Here is a 22,720-nt window from a genome sequence, read left to right as displayed (position 1 = left end):
GATTATAGGCAAGGTAACTGGCCACTGATTAAGAATCAAAAAGTCTGGTCCATCTCCTATAGGATGCAGTTGGAGTCTTTCCATTGATTTCCATAGGAGCTGGATCAGACTTCAAGTGAGAAGAGTAATGCAAGAACTTTCATCTTACTGGCTTCAGGTCTGTGGCCTGTACACAGTTTTTTTTTTTCCTGGCAGCTCAAGAAAAACATTCAGGGAGTAGGACAAAGGTGAATGAGAGCATTTCCTATGAAAAGGGTCTAGATCCTGGCAATGGTCTCTTGGACCACTCGAGGGATGCATCACGCTATGCTGCTCTCAGTGCAGCTCTTGTGATACAGCTAATTGGCCAACCTGACAGCTGTCTCTTCTATCTCTGCTATGCCAACTCTCTCATGCTCATGTACCCATCCTCTGATTCCTGCAGTTTCAAGTCCCACCACTGTAAACTGTGGTAGGTGACTGTTATCCCCATTTATCCCTGAGCTGGACCTGTAGGAGAGGAGGGAACAAGTAGTTTTACCCTTATTTCATGTTTTGTACCAGAAGAGTTCTTTACTCTGCGCAGACCCAGGGGTTATCAGTCTACTAGTCCCTGATTTCAAGCAAGAACTGGAGATAGGGGCCAGGGACAGTTTTTTTTAAAAAAAGTTAAAATATCAACAGAAATAATTAAATAAATAGTTATAACAGTAAATGTATGTGCATTCTACACTAGTGAATCTATGTTCATCTCCCTTTATGATTATAGAGATTGTACCAAAAGCTTTTGGTGGAATAACCCTTCTTAGCAAAAAGCACACTGTTAATAAAAGGGTGCATGGCTTAAAATTGCTCATTGCATCGGATTCTCTCAATAAGAACAGCTGGAAAATGATGATTTACATTTTGGCTGATTAAATAATAGTGTTGAAATTCCTCCTCTGTATTCCCTAAGGTTCCTGAACCAGCACCTGGCTCTTATGCATCCTTTATTACCATTAGTTTACTCTCCTCTTTCCCATTCCCCCCCCCCCCACCCAAGTTTTCAACAGGGAAAATAATTTTGAAATTAGCAAAACCAATGGATCAGAACAGTTCTGCAATCTTATAGCTACAAGAACCACTGAAAACTCAATTACCTAAAAAAAATTCTGTACCAGAAACTAATAAAAGCACAACATAATTATAAATAGTGGTCCTAGAAGGAGTGAGACCACATTTTTCCTTCTCCATAACAGGCCCAAAGAGGATTAAAGAACCCTCATAAGAAATGTTGGCCATTGACATTGGCCATTAAGAAGGTAGAGCTTTGCATTTAGAAGCATTTATTTGCATTTATTTAACTGTTCTTTTCCACTGCCAAATTCAGGGCGATCAATCGTCTTGAATCTGACCAGGCAGATTTGAGCGTCTCAAGTAAAACTAAGCTATTGATTTTAATTACTTAATTGACCTGCTTAACGGAAGCTCCTCCCCCCTCTCATATGGTTCTTCCTTCTGCTACACTTAGGTGCCACTGTAGCAGGCTCTCTCAAGGATGTCCAAACAAGGAATTGATAAAAAGGGTTTAGGAGATTCCCAGTGAAGAGGTCTTTAAACAAAGAAAATATTGATTCAAAATTCTAACTCCATGTATTTTACAGTATTGACAGAACTTAGGTTATGAGGGTTGCACAGTTTATTATTTTATTTTGTTAAATATATGAAGATGCAGCTGACTGTGGCCTGCAGCTGAAGAAATGTTTGGGGGGCTCTCTCATTCCAGACCTTATCAGACTGTTGTCCATGTCACAATTATTATTAATGGGTACTTGAGTTAACAATCTCAGAAGAGAGACTAAAGAATGAATTGACATGGACTCTTGCCCCCTAGAGAAATATCTTCCAGGTCATAATTTCAGTCCTGTTGGCAAGTTGGTCTTGGGAATACTATGCACAAGAGAAGTACTAGTCTTAATCAATGGCACTTAGATGTAGCTAGAAAATCCTTGGTTTTTTTTAAAATGACTGTACAGACCAATTCAAAGGTATCCTGGACTCTAACAGTGGATACAAGCTTTTAGAATCTTTTTGCCTTCCCCTTCACTATAGAAAGCTTCAATAGGATGTGGTGGGATTCTGTACAGCTTCTCCCCAAAATGAGTGGATGGAGGGAATTACCAATACTCCATAAGAAGATCTAGCTGAGAGAACTATTGTCAAAAATTAGAATAAGTGTCTGGAATTTTTGAATAGGGGAGGGAAGGCAAATGCTGGGTGGGAAGTGTAGAGATTTAATAGCTCAGGTATTACACAAATAAACTACATTTTTGCTGCTCTCTCTTTGGGAATATAACAGCAATATTCTTTGAAGTGTTGCTATTCAAAGTAGTTAGCAAAGGATATACTTGGTACCCCGGACAAAATATACCCATTGCTGCCTGATGTGCCAATCCAAAACATCATACTAATTAATGTCTTGCCAAGTTGCAGTCCCTACATTCCTTTAAATTACAGATAGCCAAAACAGGAGAACACTGTAGACACATGAAATTTCTTCTTTCAGATAACCGATTTTTTCCAAAAATCAGTTGTCATTTTCAGTTAATTCACCTTTTTTCTTTTGGTGACTACTGTGGGCCTGCTGGAGATTAACTTGCTGTAGTGGAGACAGGAACAATGTTTGTTGGAGATAAGCACAGCCTGCAGGATGTGCATTCCCTTCTGACTTGAAAACTGGGTTACTGACAGCTATCAATCATCATGACAGAGTTCAATTCTCCTTCATTTTGTGTGTTTACTCCTGCTTTAATGTGTTACTTTCAGCCTTGTTGCCCTCATAATGTACATAATTATTTTCCAGAACAGTTATATAAAATAATTTGATCTTAATTCTTTTTTTTGTAATTGCAGTTGTTTTTTGTCCTTACTGCTGGTAGCTGCTGTCGTTTGGAAGATCAAACAAACCTGTTGGGCTTCTCGACGGAGAGAGGTATCAATAACATTAGGATTACTAGGGTGGTTTTATCTTTGAGTGAATTCAGAGCTGCAAGTGAAATTAAAGTAACTCCCTTCAAATACATCATCTTTACTTGCCAGTTTTTTGTGCTAAGACAGAATAAGTGAACCTGCTTTCTTTCCCTGGTGTAAGATTATTACCTTGCTGTGGAATATGTTCTCTACTGCTGTCAAAATGAGACAGTTGATAAATTGCAAGTAATACAGTACCTGATGACAGTATCTTAAACTTTCGTTGATGCCATTCTTTACTCTCATACTTCTTTGAGTTATTTGAATGTAATTAATATTAAGACTTCATTGTGCTAGGCACTTGTTTAAACACTTCTAAAGGGACAGTCCCTGCCCAGAACAACTCAGTGTCCTTAGTACTTGAGTTCATTTTATTGATTTTAAAATTGAGGGAAATTCTGGATCTATTCAAGTCAATAGAAGTTTTACCATTGATTTCACTCATAACGTTTTGTATACATTGCCATATTCTCTGTTGGTGTGAATTGGTATAGCTCTTGGAAAAAATAGCTTGTAATATCCAGTCTTACTTTGTTGAAAAAAGCCATTGCTGATGAGGTACAACTCTAGTTTGCATAAATATGTATGCAGTATGACTCCAAAAGCTGAAAAGGGTTTAAGGCACTGATCCTTGCCTTTGAAACAGTTGGGGACACATTTGTAATGTTAGCAAATAATCACTTATTTGATTGGAGTTTAAATTTAAAAACCGGCCACATTTTTTTCTCTGTGGAATTGATTTATCTTAGTGTCCTGACAGTCTATTAAGTATGACTATGCTTTGAATCAAAATTATTTTTTCACTTTATATCTACACTGAATTCATGCATGCTTTAGAAGTATCAGGTAACTAGGTCTTACTGAATTCTTGCAGTAAGAAATAGCATACTAATACCCAATTATAGCTTTGAACTGAAACAGAGAAATCCCTATGCTACTATAGTCATTTTACTATAGGTATTGTCTTATTCAAAAGGAACAATATCCAATAGACCTACCTCAAAGGGCATGCGTGCGCGTATATTATATATATATAAAAAACATTACTTGGAAAATACAAAACAAGTTTAAACCATGGTCTATTTAACTTCTTACTATTCTATTTGAGCCTAAGTAATTCTGTGCAACAATGTATTGTGAAGGAATGCAGCAATTGCTTGATTCTATTTCTCACTTAATCAGATTTTAATAAGATATTTAAAGAGAAGTGAGAAATTCCTGACTTTATAGATTTAGTGGTCTGTGTGTACTTTGTGGTTACTCTCCTAGATGTTTGAAAAAATACTATTAGAATGACCCTGAGTTAGGGTGACCAGAAGTCCCAATTTTATAGGGACAGTCCCGATTTTGGGGGCTTTTTCTTATATAGGCACCTATTACCCCATCCACTGTCCCGATTTTTTTATGCTTGCTATCTGGTCACCCTACCCTGAGTGTTCTCTGTAAGACACTTTGACATATTGTCATCATGGGAAAAGATGGAATTCTTAGAAGTGTTTTTTCTTTGATGGCACAAGAGTTTGGTAGCTATAGGAATGTGTATGAACTCCTAACTACTGACATAAAAGCACAAGCCAAAGGAGATCTGCCATAATTCAGTTTCATTTACTGAGCAAAAATGGAAATATTTTTTAATATGAGCTGGGCTGAATCTTGGAGACCCAGTAGGCAATACTATTCCTTGATTTTACTTCAGTTTAACTAAAGAAAATTAGGTGACTCATTCAAAAATATTGCATAGTTTGCTATGTGATAATGTGAATAGCTATTTCCTGTATATTTATAATGAGCAAGAAGATAGCTGTTAAAGTTATTTATAATTGTAAATGTTTAAGAAAATAGCCTTCATTTCCATTTTACCTCATCTCTTTATCTTGAGTGCAACACTTGGATAAGACTATTATTTAATATTTTGTTTTTCTGGTTAAGTAGCAGCAGTTTTACTACCCAGCATATCTTTTAGGGTTATGGGATACAAGTGTCACAAGTAAATATACTTAGTACTAAAATCTACTCATTTGGATCAATGGGCTTTTCTGCCTCAATCATTTAGTATGCAGAACAGAAATGTTTGATGCCTTTGACTCCTTCTCCAGTATATGATCTGCCTCAGGTCAGCTGCAGAAACTGTATGAGAGTCTGATCATCACTGGGGAAATGCAAGAGTGAAAACATGTGAGATGGAGTGCAAGAAAAAAATGAAAATATAATATTTTGTTATCATGAAGTCCTTTTGTATTGTGCTAATCTTTCTTCCCCAGAGTAAGTGGAGCCTGATCATCATATTGTGGCAAGCCTTTATTTCTTGGTGAATTTCAGCAGGCTATTGACATAAGTAAATTATTCCTTAAAAAGAAAAGGAGTACTTGTGGCACTTCTCTTTTTGCGAATACAGACTAACACGGCTGTTACTCTGAAACCTGTCATTATTCCTTAAAGGTTTTATGGATTCCTGAAAGGTAGGAGAATTCATTATGAGCAAAAATGCAAAACTCTGACCCGCTTTGTAGCTGGACCTGAACACATGGCTAAATTGGGTCTTCTGATACCAATTTGAGTTTAGCCTAGGCTCAATACAGTCACTTTTGCTACATTTTGATTTTGCATTACATAGTAGGAATCTTAACAGGTCTTTTCCATTTTCCCCCAAAATCTGGATATTTACTTTGCTGTTCTTTGTACATCCTCGCATTGTAGTTACTTTTTTTAAAAAACCACCACTGCTTGTTAAGCAGAGGTTTTCCTTGAGTTGTTCAGAGATATACTAAAGTATTTTCCCCAAGGGATTGCATTAAATGTAGAACCTAGCAACGTATATGAGAAATTCAGAATGATTCCTTCCACTGTGCATTACATAGTGTTTTTCAACATTTAATCTTATTTCCTGTTGTGTTGCCCATTCACCTTGCTTTTTAAAGGTTCTCTAAAATTTCTCAGTCTGAACACAAACTTACAATGGTTAAAAGAAAAGGAGTACTTGTGGCACCTTAGAGACTAACCAATTTATTTGAGCATAAGCTTTCATGAGCTACAAGCTTATGCTCAAATAAATTGGTTAGTCTCTAAGGTGCCACAAGTACTCTTTCTTTTTGCAAATACAGAGTAACACGGCTGTTACTCTGAAACCTTACAAGGGTTAGTCATCAGCAAGTTTTTCCAGCTCCCTGTTCCAGGTCATTAATACAGATTGTAAATGAATTACTTTTACAATAGAATCATTCTGCATAAAATGGACAGATACCTACATCTCATCATTTTCCATTCATTCAGAACAATCACTTTTCCAGATTATTAATATATTAACATTTTGCAATTTATTCCTACTATTTTTTTGTTTATTGGTCAGTTTCTTAATCCATGACAACACTGTACTTCTCATCTGTTGTCTGCCTAGGTTCCCGTCTCTTGTGATGTACTTTGGCAAAGGCTTTTTGAACATTTGTATAAATTCTGTTTGATTCTTCCATTATACTTTGACTTCTTGCTGAGCTCCCTCTCTTCTGCCCTCTGAAAGGGCAGGCAATAGCAGATACCATCTCTCACCAAGTGTATTGGAAGAAAAAGGAAATAGTCTATTTCCTTTATTTCACGGTTCCCAGAAGATCAATGGAGTGTTGAGCAAGAGAGCATGAACAGGCATCCCCTTTGCTAAATACAATAGATCAGCAACACTACCTACACACAGCTGTATGAAAGGATGTGTAGAACACTGAAATGCTCAGCTCAGGGAACTTGATCCTGAGAAAGAACGACATGGTATATTAACAGACTCTCACAGGATTAAGTGCCTTACAGCATTATTCTGTTGGACAGTGTTCTGGTTGTGTTGTATTGAAACCACCCTGGAGGAACAAGGATCAAATTTGTGGGTGTCAAAACAGAAATCTTCCTTCACTGATCAGAGTAAATTTACAAACACACAGGAAAATTCATCTAGGAGTTTGTGACAGATTCTTGGGGTATAACCTAGAACTGTGGGACTGCTGAACCCGCTTAACTTTCCACCCTGCGATGTCTCACTTGATGCTTTGCTAGTGACAAGCAGCAAACCTCTCTAGTCAACAACATGCAGGGACATACCAGCTAAGTTGCATGAATTCTCTCTAAGCCACTCATACTGTACAGCAGAAAAGACCAGCAAATCCCCCCCAGTCTTGCACCCTGGAAATATACAGTCTTACACTGCTCAAGATCCTCTTGAGCAATGCAAGCTCATTAATTAGTTTGCCACTTCAAAGGCTAGTACACATGCACCAGCCTTTGCTATTTGAGCAGATTCCCTAAGCACTTTAGACAACTCACTGGTAAAGATAAACATAATAAATGTATTAACTATAAACAGGTAGCTTATAAGTGATTATAAATGGTAAGCATAAAGGTCAAAGATAGTTACCTAAGAAATAAAAAGTAAACAAATTCTAAATCCTAAACTTTATCAGATTCAGTAAGATCTGAAACAGTTTCTCACTCCACTGGATGTTGCAGTTCTTAATAGACAGGCTGAATTCCCTTCTCAGCCTGGGGCCAATCTCCCCAGTTCAAAGTCTTTGTCTTTCCAGCATTCTTGTTGCCTTCAGAGTAAGTGGGGGAGGAGAGGGGTGGTCTCATGATGCCACTGTCCCTTATTTTATACTCTCCATTCATGTCCCTGGAAAAATGCTGGCACAGACATATCCTGGTGGGCCTTGCTGAATAAGAGTTGAGCAATCCCCATTGTGTGGGGCTTGCACAATGGTTTTATTGAATTGTAAATCTCTTGTATGCAATTCCCCTGCTGTCAATGGATGTTTAAAGCTCAACTGGGTGTGGGTCACTTCCTTTGTTGCCACTGTAGAGTTATCTGTGGGCACCTCCCAGCCTCACAACATGTTTCAACAACCCTATAGCAAAATCTCATAACTATTGTGATGGGGTGGACTAGGCCCAAAGGCCCCCTGCTGGAGGCTTCAGGGTTCTGCCACACCCATTCCAGGAAAGGAGCAGTGGAGCGGTCCTCCAAGTAGCCTAGAATGGTTGTGAGGAATCAACCAGAGGGACCAATCAGGGACCAAGAGGGCCATATAAAAGACGCTGTAGAACAGAGCAGCAGTTAGTTGCTGCTTGGAGCTAAGAAGAAAGGATTGCATGCCTGGATGGAAAAGCAACAGGACCAAAGACAGTCTGTTGGCAGGGACTGGGGAAGTGAGAGGCTACTGGCTGGCTACTAGGACTGAGCTGGAGACACTTTGCTAGCAGGGACCAGGGAAGGAATGAAGGAGCTCCTGGCTGGCTGTGGGCCCTGAGTAGGGACTGATCCCGGGGAGGGCCGCAGGAAGATAGTGTCTCCAGGGAGGAAGCCCTGGGGATATGGCCCCATAGCAGGGGTGCACTACTTAAAGACCAAAGCCCAGGGAGCAGTAGAGACACACCACCAGAGGGGTACTGAGACTGTGTACCCTGGAAGCAGTCTGTTATGGTTAACATGCAGACAGTGTGTGTGACTCGCTGGAGGACTGAGTTGCTAAAAAAAAAATCCACCTGAGAACCAAAAGGGGTCACCAAAACTGACAACACAAACACACCCAACCAGAGGGGGCGCTTGTGGGAGGTGGTGCTGACCCTGTTACATCCATATACAATGGAAATATGGATATTTTGATAGAACAATGAGTTTCAGCAGATCATGACCTTTCCTATGATACTTTACTAGGCATTCTTTGTACAAAATATCATAGCCATACACAAGTAGTCAGTCTGGAGGTTACAGGATGCTATTTTGGGGAACACTGCATCAGAGTCCTAGAGGGAGTGAGAGACAGATCTGTTTTCAACTCAAGCATTCCCAAATTCTGCAGCAGGTTTGGGGCAGTAAAGGCAGCTTAGAATCGGCTCATTCAGCATAAAATTGTCAGTGACCTATTATATGGCTTATCCTTTTCCATTCATTCAGAAGATGTTGTGAAAAATCAAAAGAAAAGTATGTGCCAGGTAAATTTAGTTACTCCAACCTGGACCTAATGATCATGGTATGCTAACCTTCTTCCCCTCCTCTCCAAGTATTAGTAAGCCTTCCTATTTAAAAATAGGACAAAACACTCATCTCCAGAGGCTTAGAGACATACCCTCATAGATCTAGGTCTCCTGGAACCAGTTATACTTTACCCTCCTGCTGAACAGATGAACTGTTATTTTAGAGGCTAACTGTAAGCTCATAGTTGGTTCTGCCAGCCAGGAACTGGAAATAAAGCTCCAAGCCTCAGTCCTTTTAAGACCTTTTCCTCAGGGTTTATTATGTGCCAAACAATCACAAACAAAAAAGCAAATCAAATGAAAACACTGGGCAACTACTATCTAGAGGCTTTTCCCATTTTAGCAAGCCAAGGGTGAAGAGAACGCAACCCCCCCTTAGTTTCCATTTGACCCAGCTTCCCCTTCCTTTTATTTGACCCAGCTTCCCCTTCTCCAAGCAGCCATGTGACCAGCCAGGACCTGTTAATCCTTTACAGATTACAGCACCTGTTCTTTCTCATGCTGTCATACGTGATTTAGTCAGTTTTGGCCTTCCCCCAAAAGCCTCAGTGGTCTCCATTGTAGATTTCCTCACAATCAATACCCTTCTCATTCACATTGAACTTGTTGAGGTTTCTAGAGAATTGTCATCCATTCAGAAATGTTTTGCTATTGCTCTGTCACACATCACATTCAGAATTGATGCAGCAGCCCCTGCCATGAAATTTCAATCTAGGCCTTCTGTTTTCCTCCTTTCTACAAAAATTGATGCATAACTCAGATTCCCTAAATAAGAACATTGAAGAGAACATTTGTTGTTTCAGCATGTTCTGTATCTAAGTTATTCAGTCAATCCCCTCTTTAGAATGAATGTAACCTATTTGCTCATAGGTTATTATACTGAAGAGACTGGCAGTATATCAGTGAGTGCTAGATTGGCTCAAAGGTTTTGTCCCCAGGAAACACTTATGAAAGTCCCCCCTCCCCCATCTCTTGGGTAGCACTTACATTCAAAGAATTTTCTCTTTGAAATAGATTAAGAAATTTATTTTTGTTTACAATACAATATTGAGGGCACTCATTAAACTGATGATGGTGACAGTCCTGCTTAGGCAAGAATAAAATCCATGAAAGTTCTAGTTGAGTTACCTTAGCAAAGCACCAGTCCTTCACTAAGCCAATCAGGAGATAAACATGTATTCCGTCATTCAGCCTCATCCTAAGTTTTGAAGAGTTCCTTGTTTCTACCATAGAGATATGGATGCATATATAGCCCAAGTAGATGCATATATAATTCTGCAATTAATTAATTAAAATTGCTATTGAATATTCTTATAAAAATCTGTATTTTACATATTATAGTTATACCTTACTTACCAGAAAGGTCCTACAGATCCAAAAAGATGACATATACGATATACTGTAGTCTCTTAAGAAATGAGCAAGTAATGCATGATTGCACATTTATGTAAAAATGTACAGAAGGCATGGAATTAAATGTTGTGACAAAGCTCTGACCTTGTCTCAGTGGGTCCTGCACTTCTTGGCAGATTACAATAGCCATAGAGGCTCATTGTGACCCTCCACATAGCCCTTCTCTCTCTAGAGGCAAGGGTCACAGCCTACTGACCCATTTTCATCATGAGCCAGCAAGGAGGGGAGGAGAAGCTATCCTCCCTCATACAGTCTCTGTCTTCTAGTCTCCATGATTAGTTGGAGAGGGGGAGCCCAGCCCCACTGTCTACTCCAGGCTCCAGCCCAGGGACCCTGATAGTAGCAGCTCTTGGTAGCTGACTTTTTGGAAACAGGACGAGTACAATTTCCTGGGCCACTGTCCCACAGCAGCCCCCACTTCCTCAATATCTACATCACTCTTACCTCAGGGCCTCCTTTCTTGTGCCTGATAAGGTTTATGCTGCTCCATTTCTCAAGCAGCATGGCTCTCTTCTATGGCTCCTGACACATACACCCCCAACTAAATGGGAGGCTTTTAACTAGTTTCAGACAGCCCCTGATTGGCTTCAGGTGTCCCAATCAACCTAGCTGTCTCCACTGCTTTCTGGAAGGATCTTAATTGGCCCCAAATGTCTGGATTAACCTGGAGCAACTGCCATTTGGTTACCATAGTAACAGGGGATTTGTTTAGCCTGGGGCTAACATACCTGTTTCTCACTACTTTCCTATAGCCATCTGGCCTTATCACAATGTATAAAGGGCCTACTTAAATATAAAGGTTAATATAATTCCTTTATTGAAATGTTTGTATTTATAAACAGCATTTCATTATACAGTCAGCTGTGCGCCATTTCTCTGTATGAAAGGGTAGTATATACAATCATAAAAAAGTTGAAATCACAGAGAATTCTCTCTTAATATAATGTGTCTGTGCAACACAGCTTATTGCTTTGTTTTATTAGATAAACTTGTTTGTTTAAAAAAAAACTTTCTAGTCCTGATTTTAATATCAAGGTTGTTTTATTAATGTTACGCTTTCCAAGCAAATCTCCTGAGTAGTCAAAGGCTCTTAAAAACACACAAATGAAACTGAAATAGACTACTTCTTAATAACAGTAACAATTCATGTAATAGCTCCAAGCTCATTTTTATGGCAACCCTATTGAGAATAAGAAAGTTTGCTTATGTAGATTGTAGTAATGCATGTAAATATGTGAATTTCAGTTAGTAGCTATCTTACAGTAAAGACCATTTCATTTTTTAAACTGTTCCTTTTATAAAAAGTATTTGTGGTCTTCAGTATATTTAATATAATTAATGGAATTTGACATGTTTAAATTCAGAGAGTTAATACATCTGGGAATCTGTGTATTTGTGGAACGTTTTTACAACAGCTTTGTATGTGCAAGCATCCACAGCTTCTAAACATAAAAGACCCAATCCTGCAAACACTTATGTACATGAGTGAAGTGCTCAAGTGATTAAGTTATTAATGTGCATAAGATTTTGCAGGTTGAAGCATTTTGTGTTCTAAGGTTATGGACCCCAGAACACACATTTTTTTCTTTGTATCTTTCTTGTGTGGCTTTTCAGAACATGTATAGCCCCTTATGCTGCAAATGTATGCAAGCTTAACTATAGATCTTGTGAGTAGTCCCCTTGAAGTCAATGGGTGGACTACTCACAGGACCAGATCCTTAACTTGTGTAAATCGTTGTAGCTCAGTTGAAGTCAGTGGAGCTATGATAGTTTAAACTGAGGATCTGACCCACAATGTAAACTGTGAAGTTGAATGTAACCTGTGAGCTGAGGATCTGACCTGCAATGCAGAAAGTTAAACATATGCATACGTTTTTGAGGATCAGGGTGATATTTGGGAATGTAATATGTGACTTCCTAAAAATAAACATTTCATTTTCTCCTATGTTGATCATTCTGAAATCATATATGCTCCCAGTTGAGACAGCCTCATCAGTAAAAGACTAATGAATATTTTAATGACAGCAGCAATAAAAGTTGTCATCGCCTTTTGGAAAGACATATTTTACTGAGTGACTTAACAAAGTAGGTCTAATATATACATCTCAAAGGGTGCCATAACTGTCAATGGAAACAGAATGACAGCAGAATTCAATCATATTTGGAAATGTTTTGGAATAATAAGTGTACACACACATACACCGAGTATAGTAAATATAGTCCTTTATTATAATTCTGAATTGCTTGCCTGAACAATTTCCATTCTAATTTTCTAACTTTTTGTCTCTTACAGAAGTTTTCCTTTCTTAAAGCTTATATAGATGCACAATTGTATGATGACCGGTTTCAGAGTAGCAGCCGTGTTAGTCTGTATTCACAAAAAGAAAAGGAGTACTTGTGGCACCTTAGAGACTAGCAAATTTATTTGAGCATAAGCTTGACTGAGTGCATCCGATGAAGTGAGCTGTAGCTCACGTAAGCTTATGCTCAAATAAATTTGTTAGTCTCTAAGGTGCCACAAATACTCCTTTTCTCATTGTATGATGCATCACTGCCAGATATTTTACGTTGGCAGTATTCCGCTTCTCTGTTTCTTTAAAAAAAAAATCAATACAAAAATCTGTTGGGGAAAAATAAACACAATTGTAAATGTTTTGGTTTTAGCTATTCTGGTTGCACTATTTGGAGCAGAAAAAACAATTCAAGGATTCATAACTGGGCCATAAAAATGTGCTGCTTGCTGAAATTTGACATATTGGTCTGAAGTTTGAAAACTTAACACGTCACAAGTGAATGTAAACGAAACAGGAAATCAGTGAGTATGTGCAGACAGCATATTTAGTTTTAGATGCAGGTGAAATTTATGAAAGTTTTCTAGCTATGTGATTCATGTAGCTAGGGATATTACTGCTGTTTCACAGAAGTAGACCGAGGATAGGTGAAGCTACAGTTTTTCAAAGAAAATGATGTGGCTATTGTATTCAAAGGAATTTATCATCATAGTTAGGAATTATACAGAATGGGTGAAAATAATATCATATTATTGTTGTGCTGGAAGGTCTTAATGGTTGCCATCAATCACAGACCTGGTTAACCTGATGGGTGTGGTAAGTGGAAGGAGTAATTTAAGTCCCTTTATGGAGAGAGATAGCTGGAGACAATAAAAGCTGCTGCCAAAGCCAACTGGATGCATAGCAAAGCCTAAACAGAGTTAAATTGTGTGATGTGAGGGTTTCATGGGATTAGTTGAAAACGCAGAGGCTCAGGGATAGTTTAGCAAACTGTGTGTGTCAGAAAAAGCCAGTAGACAGCAAGAGGACCAGTTGTGAGAGCATGGCCCTGGTAAGAAGCTGAGAGCTTTCTGTGGTCAGAGTGCAAAGGTAACTTGGATTTCTGAGCAAGGAAACTGCCTACTGTTGTTTGTTCCGACTATGTTCTTTGTAAATCAACAGGATTGCACCAAAGAAATATTGGCTAACTGCTCAGGTCAAAAGGGCAACACTGTTATATAAATTGATGTCACCTTCACTTAGAATATGGTGTTCATTTCTAGTACCTTATTTCAAAATAGATATAGTAGAAATAGAATGGATCTAGAGACAGACAACAAAAATTATTAGAAGTTTGGGAAGATTTCTCTGTGAAGAGAGATTGAAAATATTTGGGATTTTAGTGTAGAGAAGAGATAAATAAGGGAGACAATAAGGCATGCAAAATAAGGAATGGTACAGAGAAAGTTGGGTGCTTCTATTTAAGATTTCTCATAACACAAAGACCACTATATTGGATGCTACTTAAGCATGAACGGGATGATCATATGGTGTAGATCAGCTCAGCACTGGGAAACACAAAGGAAAGTTACCACCAATGTTTCCCTTCCGCCCAGGAGAACAAAGCACTTCTTGGCCACAGCTCAGAATCTGGGCCGAAAAGAAATATACAAGCATTTTCTCTTCCTTCCTTTACGACCCTCCAACAAGTACTATTTAACTGAAAGTGCATTTTTAACCGTCTCATTTGAAGATCGTCCGCTATATTATAATTTGGCATAACATGGGTTCCCAGCCTAATTTATGGACCGCTTGAAACATTCAGAGCACTTGCTGATAGTCTGTAGAGAGTTGCCACATGATTCTGGAATCTCTTAACTGATTCTAGCTGCTTCTACAAGCATCCAAGGTCTTCAACGCAAAGGTATCAATATTTTCCTAATGTTACTTTTCTGTGTAAGCAGTTGCTGTTGTTGGCAGAGGGATGTTGTCCAGTGGGAGGAAAGATGAATCATAGGACAAATCTTGTCCCATTCTTTGAAAAAGTTACTGAAATTCTCTGCCACTGTTTTAGGGAATTAAAAATCAAGAATATAGGCAATTATTATTAGATTATAATTATAATTAGTTATAATTAATTATAATTTTGGGGGCATCTAAGAACCAAGGGTTTGTAGCTTTATTGAGGAAAGAGTGTATTCATTTTTGCTAATAGGAATACAGAAGAAAAGTATGTGGACCATTTAAATCATCCTAACCTTATCTTATAGTCTTCTAAATGTTAAAATAGTATGACACTGATGTGGTACAGTGGGAATTTTCTAATTATATTTCATGAATATTGAATTTTGAAAGGTATCAGTAAATATAACCACTAATTTAAACTGGCACAGTATCATGGGAAATTCATTAATACAATATCATTAATTCTCATCCCAGTTTCCTATATTTTTTAGGAATTAATTTTTACTCTTCCTCCCTTAGGGACAAATTCTGCCCTTGGATGTGCTTGTGTGGCTACCACTGACTTAATTTTACATTTTAACACATTATTGGAGTGGTGCTAATGTCACAAAAGAATAGTCATTCCTCCTGATTTTTTTAGGTCTTGATGTAATCATAACAACTACATTTGGAAGTAGTCCTTATGTTTGCATTTTTATATATAGTTATGGGTCTAATGTCAAAGGCAAGTTTCTTAAAGATTGTTATTTTACAGAATATTTAAGGAAAATTATTAATCTGAATTTTTAATAATATGTAACTGGTGTTTTATGTATTTAGATATTTTCTTTTTCATGCCATTTTTAATAACGAATAATAATGAAGTGTTAAGATTCTGTATTATTCTATTTAGGTTTATGCTAGGATTTAGATAATCTCATAACAGAAGGTAAAAGTGACTATCAGGCAAATGTGTATTTTACAACATTGAATGTGTGTATGTATGCAACTCTGCATATATAAAATGTATAAAACTCAAGTGAGCAAGAGCTGTAGGATCAGGTCCTTCTGTACCCCAGACAGCATTTTTTAAAATGGCTGATATACTCCTATTTAACATACATACAATATGTGATGGGGTGTTACCTGGCCTTTGCAGCTCCCTACAGGAGCCTGTAGGGTCTCTGGGGTCCTGTCACACCTTCTCCCAGTATTGGAAGCATCCAGTCAGAGCCCAGGAGGCTCAGATAAAAGGAGCTGCTGTGGTTTAGCATGTCAGTCCCTGGCTGGAATCAGAGGGGCAAGGAAGGGTGCTCTTCTCTAGACAAAGGAGCTTGAGGGATAACCAAAGTTTCTTTCTGGCTGCATTTGCTTAAGCGGAGTTGTCAGGGAGACAGAGGAACTCAGAACTTTAACCCTGAGGTAAGGGTGAAGCTAAAGAGGGCCAAAGTAGGGAGAGGCAAAGGGAAGAAGCAGCAATGAACTAAATTGAGCAGTGCATAGCTGCTATTTGTAGGGACCCTTGGTTGGAACCCAGAATAGTGGGAGGGCCCAGGTTCCCTTGCCAGCCACAGTGGTATAAAACCCAAGAAGGGGACAGAGCTTATTTGAAAGCCTGAACAAAGAGATGAATTTAAAGGGTCAGAAGGTGTTCATTTGGACTTTATGACTTCGTTGGAGGGTCAAGCCATGAAAGACCCAACCTAAATTGGCCAGCAATCTGCAAGGAACACAGGGGTGAGAAAAGGACTGCAGTATCACACCCAGTAATGGGGAGCATGTAAGAGGTGAGTGTCTTCTGTTACATTATATAAATGCTGTTTGTGTGTTTGTGGTAGAGAAGGACCTGATCGGACAGCTCTTGCTCACTTGAATTTTTCCAGTGGACTACAATGGGCCACCTGGACTGTTTCCCTGAGTAAGGGTTATTCATGGGAGTAAGAGTTGCAAAATTAGTCCCTCGAGGACTAAATGCTAGCTACATAGAATCATAGAATATCAGGGTTGGAAGGGACCTCAGGAGGTCATCTAGTCCAACCCCCTGCTCAAAGCAGGACCAATCCCCAATTAAATCATCCCAGCCAGGGCTTTGTCAAGCCTGACCTTAAAAACTTCTAAGGAAGGAGATTCTACCACCTCCCTAGGTAACGCATTCCAGTGTTTCACCACCCTCTTAGTGAAAAAGTTTTTCCTAATATCCAACCTAAACCTCCCCCCACTGCAACTTGAGACCATTACTCCTTGTCCTGTCCTCTTCTACCACTGAGAATAGTCTAGAACCATCCTCTCTGGAACCACCTCTCAGGTAGTTGAAAGCAGCTATCAAATCCCCCCTCATTCTTCTCTTCTGCAGACTAAACAATCCCAGTTCCCTCAGCCTCTCCTCATAAGTCATGTGTTCCAGACCCCTAATCATTTTTGTTGCCCTTCATAGAATCATAGAATCATAGAATATAAGGGTTGGAAGGGACCCCAGAAGGTCATCTAGTCCAACCCCCTGCTCGAAGCAGGACCAATTCCCAGTTAAATCATCCCAGCCAGGGCTTTGTCAAGCCTGACCTTAAAAACCTCTAAGGAAGGAGATTCTACCACCTCCCTAGGTAACGCATTCCAGTGTTTCACCACCCTCTTAGTGAAAAAGTTTTTCCTAATATCCAATCTAAACCTCCCCCACTGCAGCTTGAGACCATTACTCCTCATTCTGTCATCTGCTACCATTGAGAACAGTCTAGAGCCATCCTCTTTGGAACCCCCTTTCAGGTAGTTGAAAGCAGCTATCAAATCCCCCCTCATTCTTCTCTTCTGCAGGCTAAACAATCCCAGCTCCCTCAGCCTCTCCTCATAACTGATGTGTTCCAGACCCCTAATCATTTTTGTTGCCCTTCGCTGGACTCTCTCCAATTTATCCACATCCTTCTTGAAGTGTGGGGCCCAAAACTGGACACAGTACTCCAGATGAGGCCTCACCAATGTCGAATAGAGGGGAACGATCACGTCCCTCGATCTGCTCGCTATGCCCCTACTTATACATCCCAAAATGCCATTGGCCTTCTTGGCAACAAGGGCACACTGCTGACTCATATCCAGCTTCTCGTCCACTGTCACCCCTAGGTCCTTTTCCGCAGAACTGCTGCCTAGCCATTTGGTCCCTAGTCTGTAGCTGTGCATTGGGTTCTTCTGTCCTAAGTGCAGGACCCTGCACTTATCCTTATTGAACCTCATCAGATTTCTTTTGGCCCAATCCTCCAATTTGTCTAGGTCCCTCTGTATCCTATCCCTTCCCTCCAGCGTATCTACCACTCCTCCCAGTTTAGTATCATCCGCAAATTTGCTGAGAGTGCAATCCACACCATCCTCCAGATCATTTATGAAGATATTGAACAAAACCGGCCCCAGGACCAACCCCTGGGGCACTCCACTTGACACCGGCTGCCAACTAGACATGGAGCCATTGATCACTACCCGTTGAGCCCGACAATCTAGCCAACTTTCTACCCACCTTATAGTGCATTCATCCAGCCCATATTTCTTTAACTTGCTGACAAGAATACTGACCGAGTCAGAAGCTTTGCTAAAGTCAAGAAACAATACATCCACTGCTTTCCCTTCATCCACAGAACCCGTAATCTCATCATAGAAGGCGATTAGATTAGTCAGGCATGACCTTCCCTTGGTGAATCCATGCTGACTGTTCCTGCTCACTTTCCTCTCATGTAAGTGCTTCAGGATTGATTCCTTGAGGACCTGCTCCATGATTTTTCCGGGGACTGAGGTGAGGCTGACTGGCCTGTAGTTCCCAGGATCCTCCTTCTTCCCTTTTTTAAAGATTGGCACTACATTAGCCTTTTTCCAGTCATCTGAGACTTCCCCCGTTTGCCATGAGTTTTCAAAGATAATGGCCAATGGCTCTGCAATCACAGCCACCAATTCCTTTAGCACTCTCGGATGCAACTCGTCCGGCCCCATGGACTTGTGCACGTCCAGCTTTTCTAAATAGTCCCTAACCACCTCTTTTTCCACAGAGGGCTGGCCATCAACTCCCCATGTTGTGATGCCCAGCGCAGCAGTCTGGGAGCTGTCCTTGTTAGTGAAGTCAGAGGCAAAAAAAGCATTGAGCACATTAGCTTTTTCCACATCCTCTGTCACTAGGTTGCCTCCCTCATTCAGTAAGGGGCCCACACTTTCCTTGGCTTTCTTCTTGTTGCCAACATACATGAAGAAACCCTTCTTGTTACTTTTGACATCTCTTGCTAGCTGCAGCTCCAGGTGCGATTTGGCCCTCCTGATTTCATTCCTACATGCCCAAGCAATATTTTTATACTCTTCCCTGGTCATATGTCCAACCTTCCACTTCTCGTGAGCTTCTTTTTTATGTTTAAGATCTGCTAGGATTTCACCGTTAAGCCAAGCTGGTCGCCTGCCATATTTACTATTCTTTCGACTCATCGGGACTGCATTCGGGAATGCATTTGACTGCATTCAAAGGGCAAATCAGGAAATGTTTGTTTTTTCCTTATGGAAATTCTTTATGGAATTTTACCTGATGACATTTTACCTGATGTTTTGACTGACTGTGAAAACTGTGTTTGTGATTAAAAACTGCCTTTCTGTACATGCATCACCACTGATTCCAGGCCAGACCACCGTTACCCCCTATTTCCATAATATTTTTGCCATATGCATCAATGGTGAATGTAATCGATGGACTGCTACCCTGAAATATTAGCAAGGAGACTGTTTAATATCAGAAACAAATGTATTCTAGAAATTAGAATGAAAAGGGTTGAAATAATTGAGTTATGTGAGAATATGTTAAAGTTGTATGGGACAATTAATACCTTCTGCTGAGCACTTTACAGAACAGGAGACAGTGGATATAGTGTATCAGCAGCGTTCATGCAACGTGAACACAAGTTGGAACCTGTCAAGACGTAGAAACTGAAGAATTGTTAATGTTGTGGTATCAGAAGTACTGGTATGGCTTGATTTATTCCTAGAATAATATAAGAGTGGGTATTTGGGAAGGAGGAAGAAATCTTTGTGACTATAACTGATCATTTATATTCCATCCTAACTTCTTTTTATAGCATATCATAGAATGAATAGTATGTATTTTTTTAATTAATTAATTTTCCCTCCTCTCTCAACTGTTGAGCTTTGATAACCATCAAACTAGTCCTTTCCTAGAAGGGAAATGTTACTGAAATAATAGCCCTGTTACTACTTGAATGGCTCCATGATGTGTGTAAAGCAGATGTTTACCTTTCAAAAGCAAAACCTGTACTGCAGTGGGCAAAAGAAAAGTAAATTAGCTTAGAAGTTCAGCAAGTTATTTTAAGTGTCTATAATATTACTAAATGTTTCACATTTTGGCAGACCCAGTTCATTTATGTAAATTCCAGTGTTGTCACAAATTGCATGTGGAACTTTTCAAAGTATTTGTCGGTATCTGATATAGTCACATCAGAATATAGAATATCTGGAGTGTGTTTATTTTGTGATAACTGTGTTAAATAATGCTACAGTTGTAAAGCATAGCCATGCAAACATGAAAATATGTAATTAAGGGATATAAAAATGCTAAAAAAAGTGTGCTGTAAGATATTAGTAAGGTGGAATCTCAAGATACCTTAGTATTACAGGTTTATTCAAAATTCCTATAGTTCTCAAGTAACATAACATTATTGTAATATTTTTGTTGTGTGACTTTCCTTATGTTCTTTCAGTTTTGTTTCCTTGGCTATAGCATGATGACAGAAATATTATAATTTTAATTATCATAGAGTAATATTATTTGATTATTAAATTAATTGTGATACATTTTCTTCTTGTAAATATGTAATGAGGTCACTGGAACTTGTAATTATGCTTTAAAGGTACAATTATGAGGTGTTCATTGTATAATAACTTACTAAATTATGCGCACAAAACATGCCCTGTGTATGTGCAGGGCATAATTTTAAGTCAAACTATGGCTTTAGATTCATATCCATACAACTCCTGTAGGATTTATTAATATGTATATCTGCAAGGCATAATTTTGGGCCCTAGCTGTCTCATACACTTCTAGATATTCATATTTTTCAAAACATCAGCTTTCTTTGGTCTGTATTTTGAACCAATCACCATAAGTATGAGGAATATATGTGCCACTGAGGGAGCTATGCATACTTGATCTACACTAAGATTCACAATATAGAGGAAAAGTTAGCCTGTTGCATAGCATCATTACAGCTCACTCTGGATCAATTCCTCTCTTCTTCAACCTATCCTCTCCCCACACACCCAGAGTCAGCAGTTACTTGGAGACTGGAGGGCTTAGTATGGACTCCTGCAAAAGGGACAGGTCTCAGGCCAATTTATTACCTTTTGCCCTTTTACATTACCTTTTATTTGATTAAATGGCCTTCCCTTCCCACCTCTATATATCAAATGAGGCAGTTGTGAGGAGTGGGCTTCTGATTCTACTACCTGAGCTGCATTTCTGATTTTGGAGATCAGCACTAGTCATGGTGCACACAGATGCTAAGATACTTCTGTGATGGGTCCAGTGTAAGAATGTGTATAAAAACAGTGAAAGGTGGGTAATCTTTCCTAGCCCTGTCCCTGGTGACTGCTGCTTAGGAGAGAGAGTAATATTCAGTGTCATGGTCCTCTCGCCCCTTTCTTCCTGCCTGAGCTCCCTGTAAGCTGTCATTCCTGGCTGACTGGTAGTCAGATGAAGTGAGCTGTAGCTCACGAAAGCTTATGCTCAAATAAATTGGTTAGTCTCTAAGGTGCCACAAGTACTCCTTTTCTTTTTGCGAATACAGACTAACACGGCTGTTACTCTGAAACCAGTCAGAGGAGAGTTTACCTTTCATATTAGAACATCAAGTTATGCTTCCTTGTTATAATTCCTCTGAGCCTAACTGCCACATGGCAGTGGGTTGAGGAATACTCTGAGGATAGGGCAAAGTGAGCAGACACGTAAGGCAAAAACTGATATTTATGTGGTTATCTTTGAGGTATCTCTGGAACAAGAAGCAACCACTACATGGAACCTTGGCTGACAAGTAGCTGTGGGTGCAGTTTTGGGCTGCAGAGACTGATTTAAAAACATGTTTCCTCTCCTCTTTATGGCAAAGCAGTTCTATGAAATTTATTATGTGTGTCCAGCATAATTTTTTCTAATGTCAAATTAAAAATCATTAGTTCCTTGGAGAAACCAGGGATGCCATGATTTAGCCTGAAGCAGACTTTTATGGCTGACCTTAGGGAGTTGCACAGGTAACCTTACTTATGGCAGCATAACCAAGGAATGATGTATAATACTACACCTTTGAGAGTAGTTATTCTTTTTTAAGTATATAACGACACATTGTTTATCTTCCCTGGAGCTGTTGTCTTTTTTTATACGTTGAGTTCATGTATGACAGCTGAGAGTTAATGTGAACTAATATAAACTAAGATCATTACTTTTTATTTTCCACTGATAATTAATAATTAACATATAACCTTTGGCTTTCCTTTCATGTTCAAGTTTTGACATAAGTCACATAAAATTATACTATGTGTGGAAAGAATGCTTTGAAATGCAAAGCCTAATTAAAATTAATGTTTTAGGACAGTTGTGTAGTTGCAAAAATACTATAGGGAATAAAATGAATATTTGAACAGACCATTATTTTTATCCGTGCTGTTCAATTTATACACAAGTCATTTATGAAAAATGACTTGGTATTTTAGTTAGAATTTATTGGACTGAGAGAAGTATGACAGAGCTATATTATAACCTCAGTAAATTACTCTAGACTATTTGTCAATCAGTTGAAACATATGTAATTAAAAAATATGAAACCACCATAAACACTGTAATTTGTACTCTCCTGTATTTTTGCATTTGTTTGGAAAATCCCAATTAATTAGACTCCTCATTGTGTGAAAGTAGCTGCTGCTATTAAAGTCTTTTATGGTAGAACAGGTACAACCTGAAAATAATCACTGTGGTTGTCAAAAATATAAAGGGAAGGGTACCTACTTTTATGTATACAGTGCTATAAAATCCCTCCTGGCCAGAGGCAAAGTCCTCTTACCTGGAAAGGGTTAAGAAGCTC

At 39.0% G+C, this 22,720-nt stretch overlaps 1 protein-coding gene across 3 annotated transcripts in view; it reads left to right on the top strand.

Moving 5' to 3' along the window:
- ATRNL1 (attractin like 1) overlaps nt 1-22,720 on the top strand; it is a 1,055,790-nt gene that overhangs the window by 663,090 nt on the left and 369,980 nt on the right. For all 3 annotated transcript variants that reach the window (XM_048857032.2, XM_048857033.2, XM_048857034.2), the window contains exon 27: nt 2,872-2,950. In XM_048857032.2, the coding sequence (XP_048712989.2) occupies nt 2,872-2,950 (79 nt within the window). The remainder of the gene's footprint in view (nt 1-2,871; nt 2,951-22,720) is intronic.

This window comes from Caretta caretta, chromosome 7 (assembly GCF_965140235.1).
Source record: "Caretta caretta isolate rCarCar2 chromosome 7, rCarCar1.hap1, whole genome shotgun sequence".
Taxonomy (NCBI): domain Eukaryota; kingdom Metazoa; phylum Chordata; order Testudines; family Cheloniidae; genus Caretta; species Caretta caretta.
The sequence above is the reverse complement of the archived record's forward strand: the minus strand, read 5'-3'. Positions and strand labels throughout refer to the sequence as shown.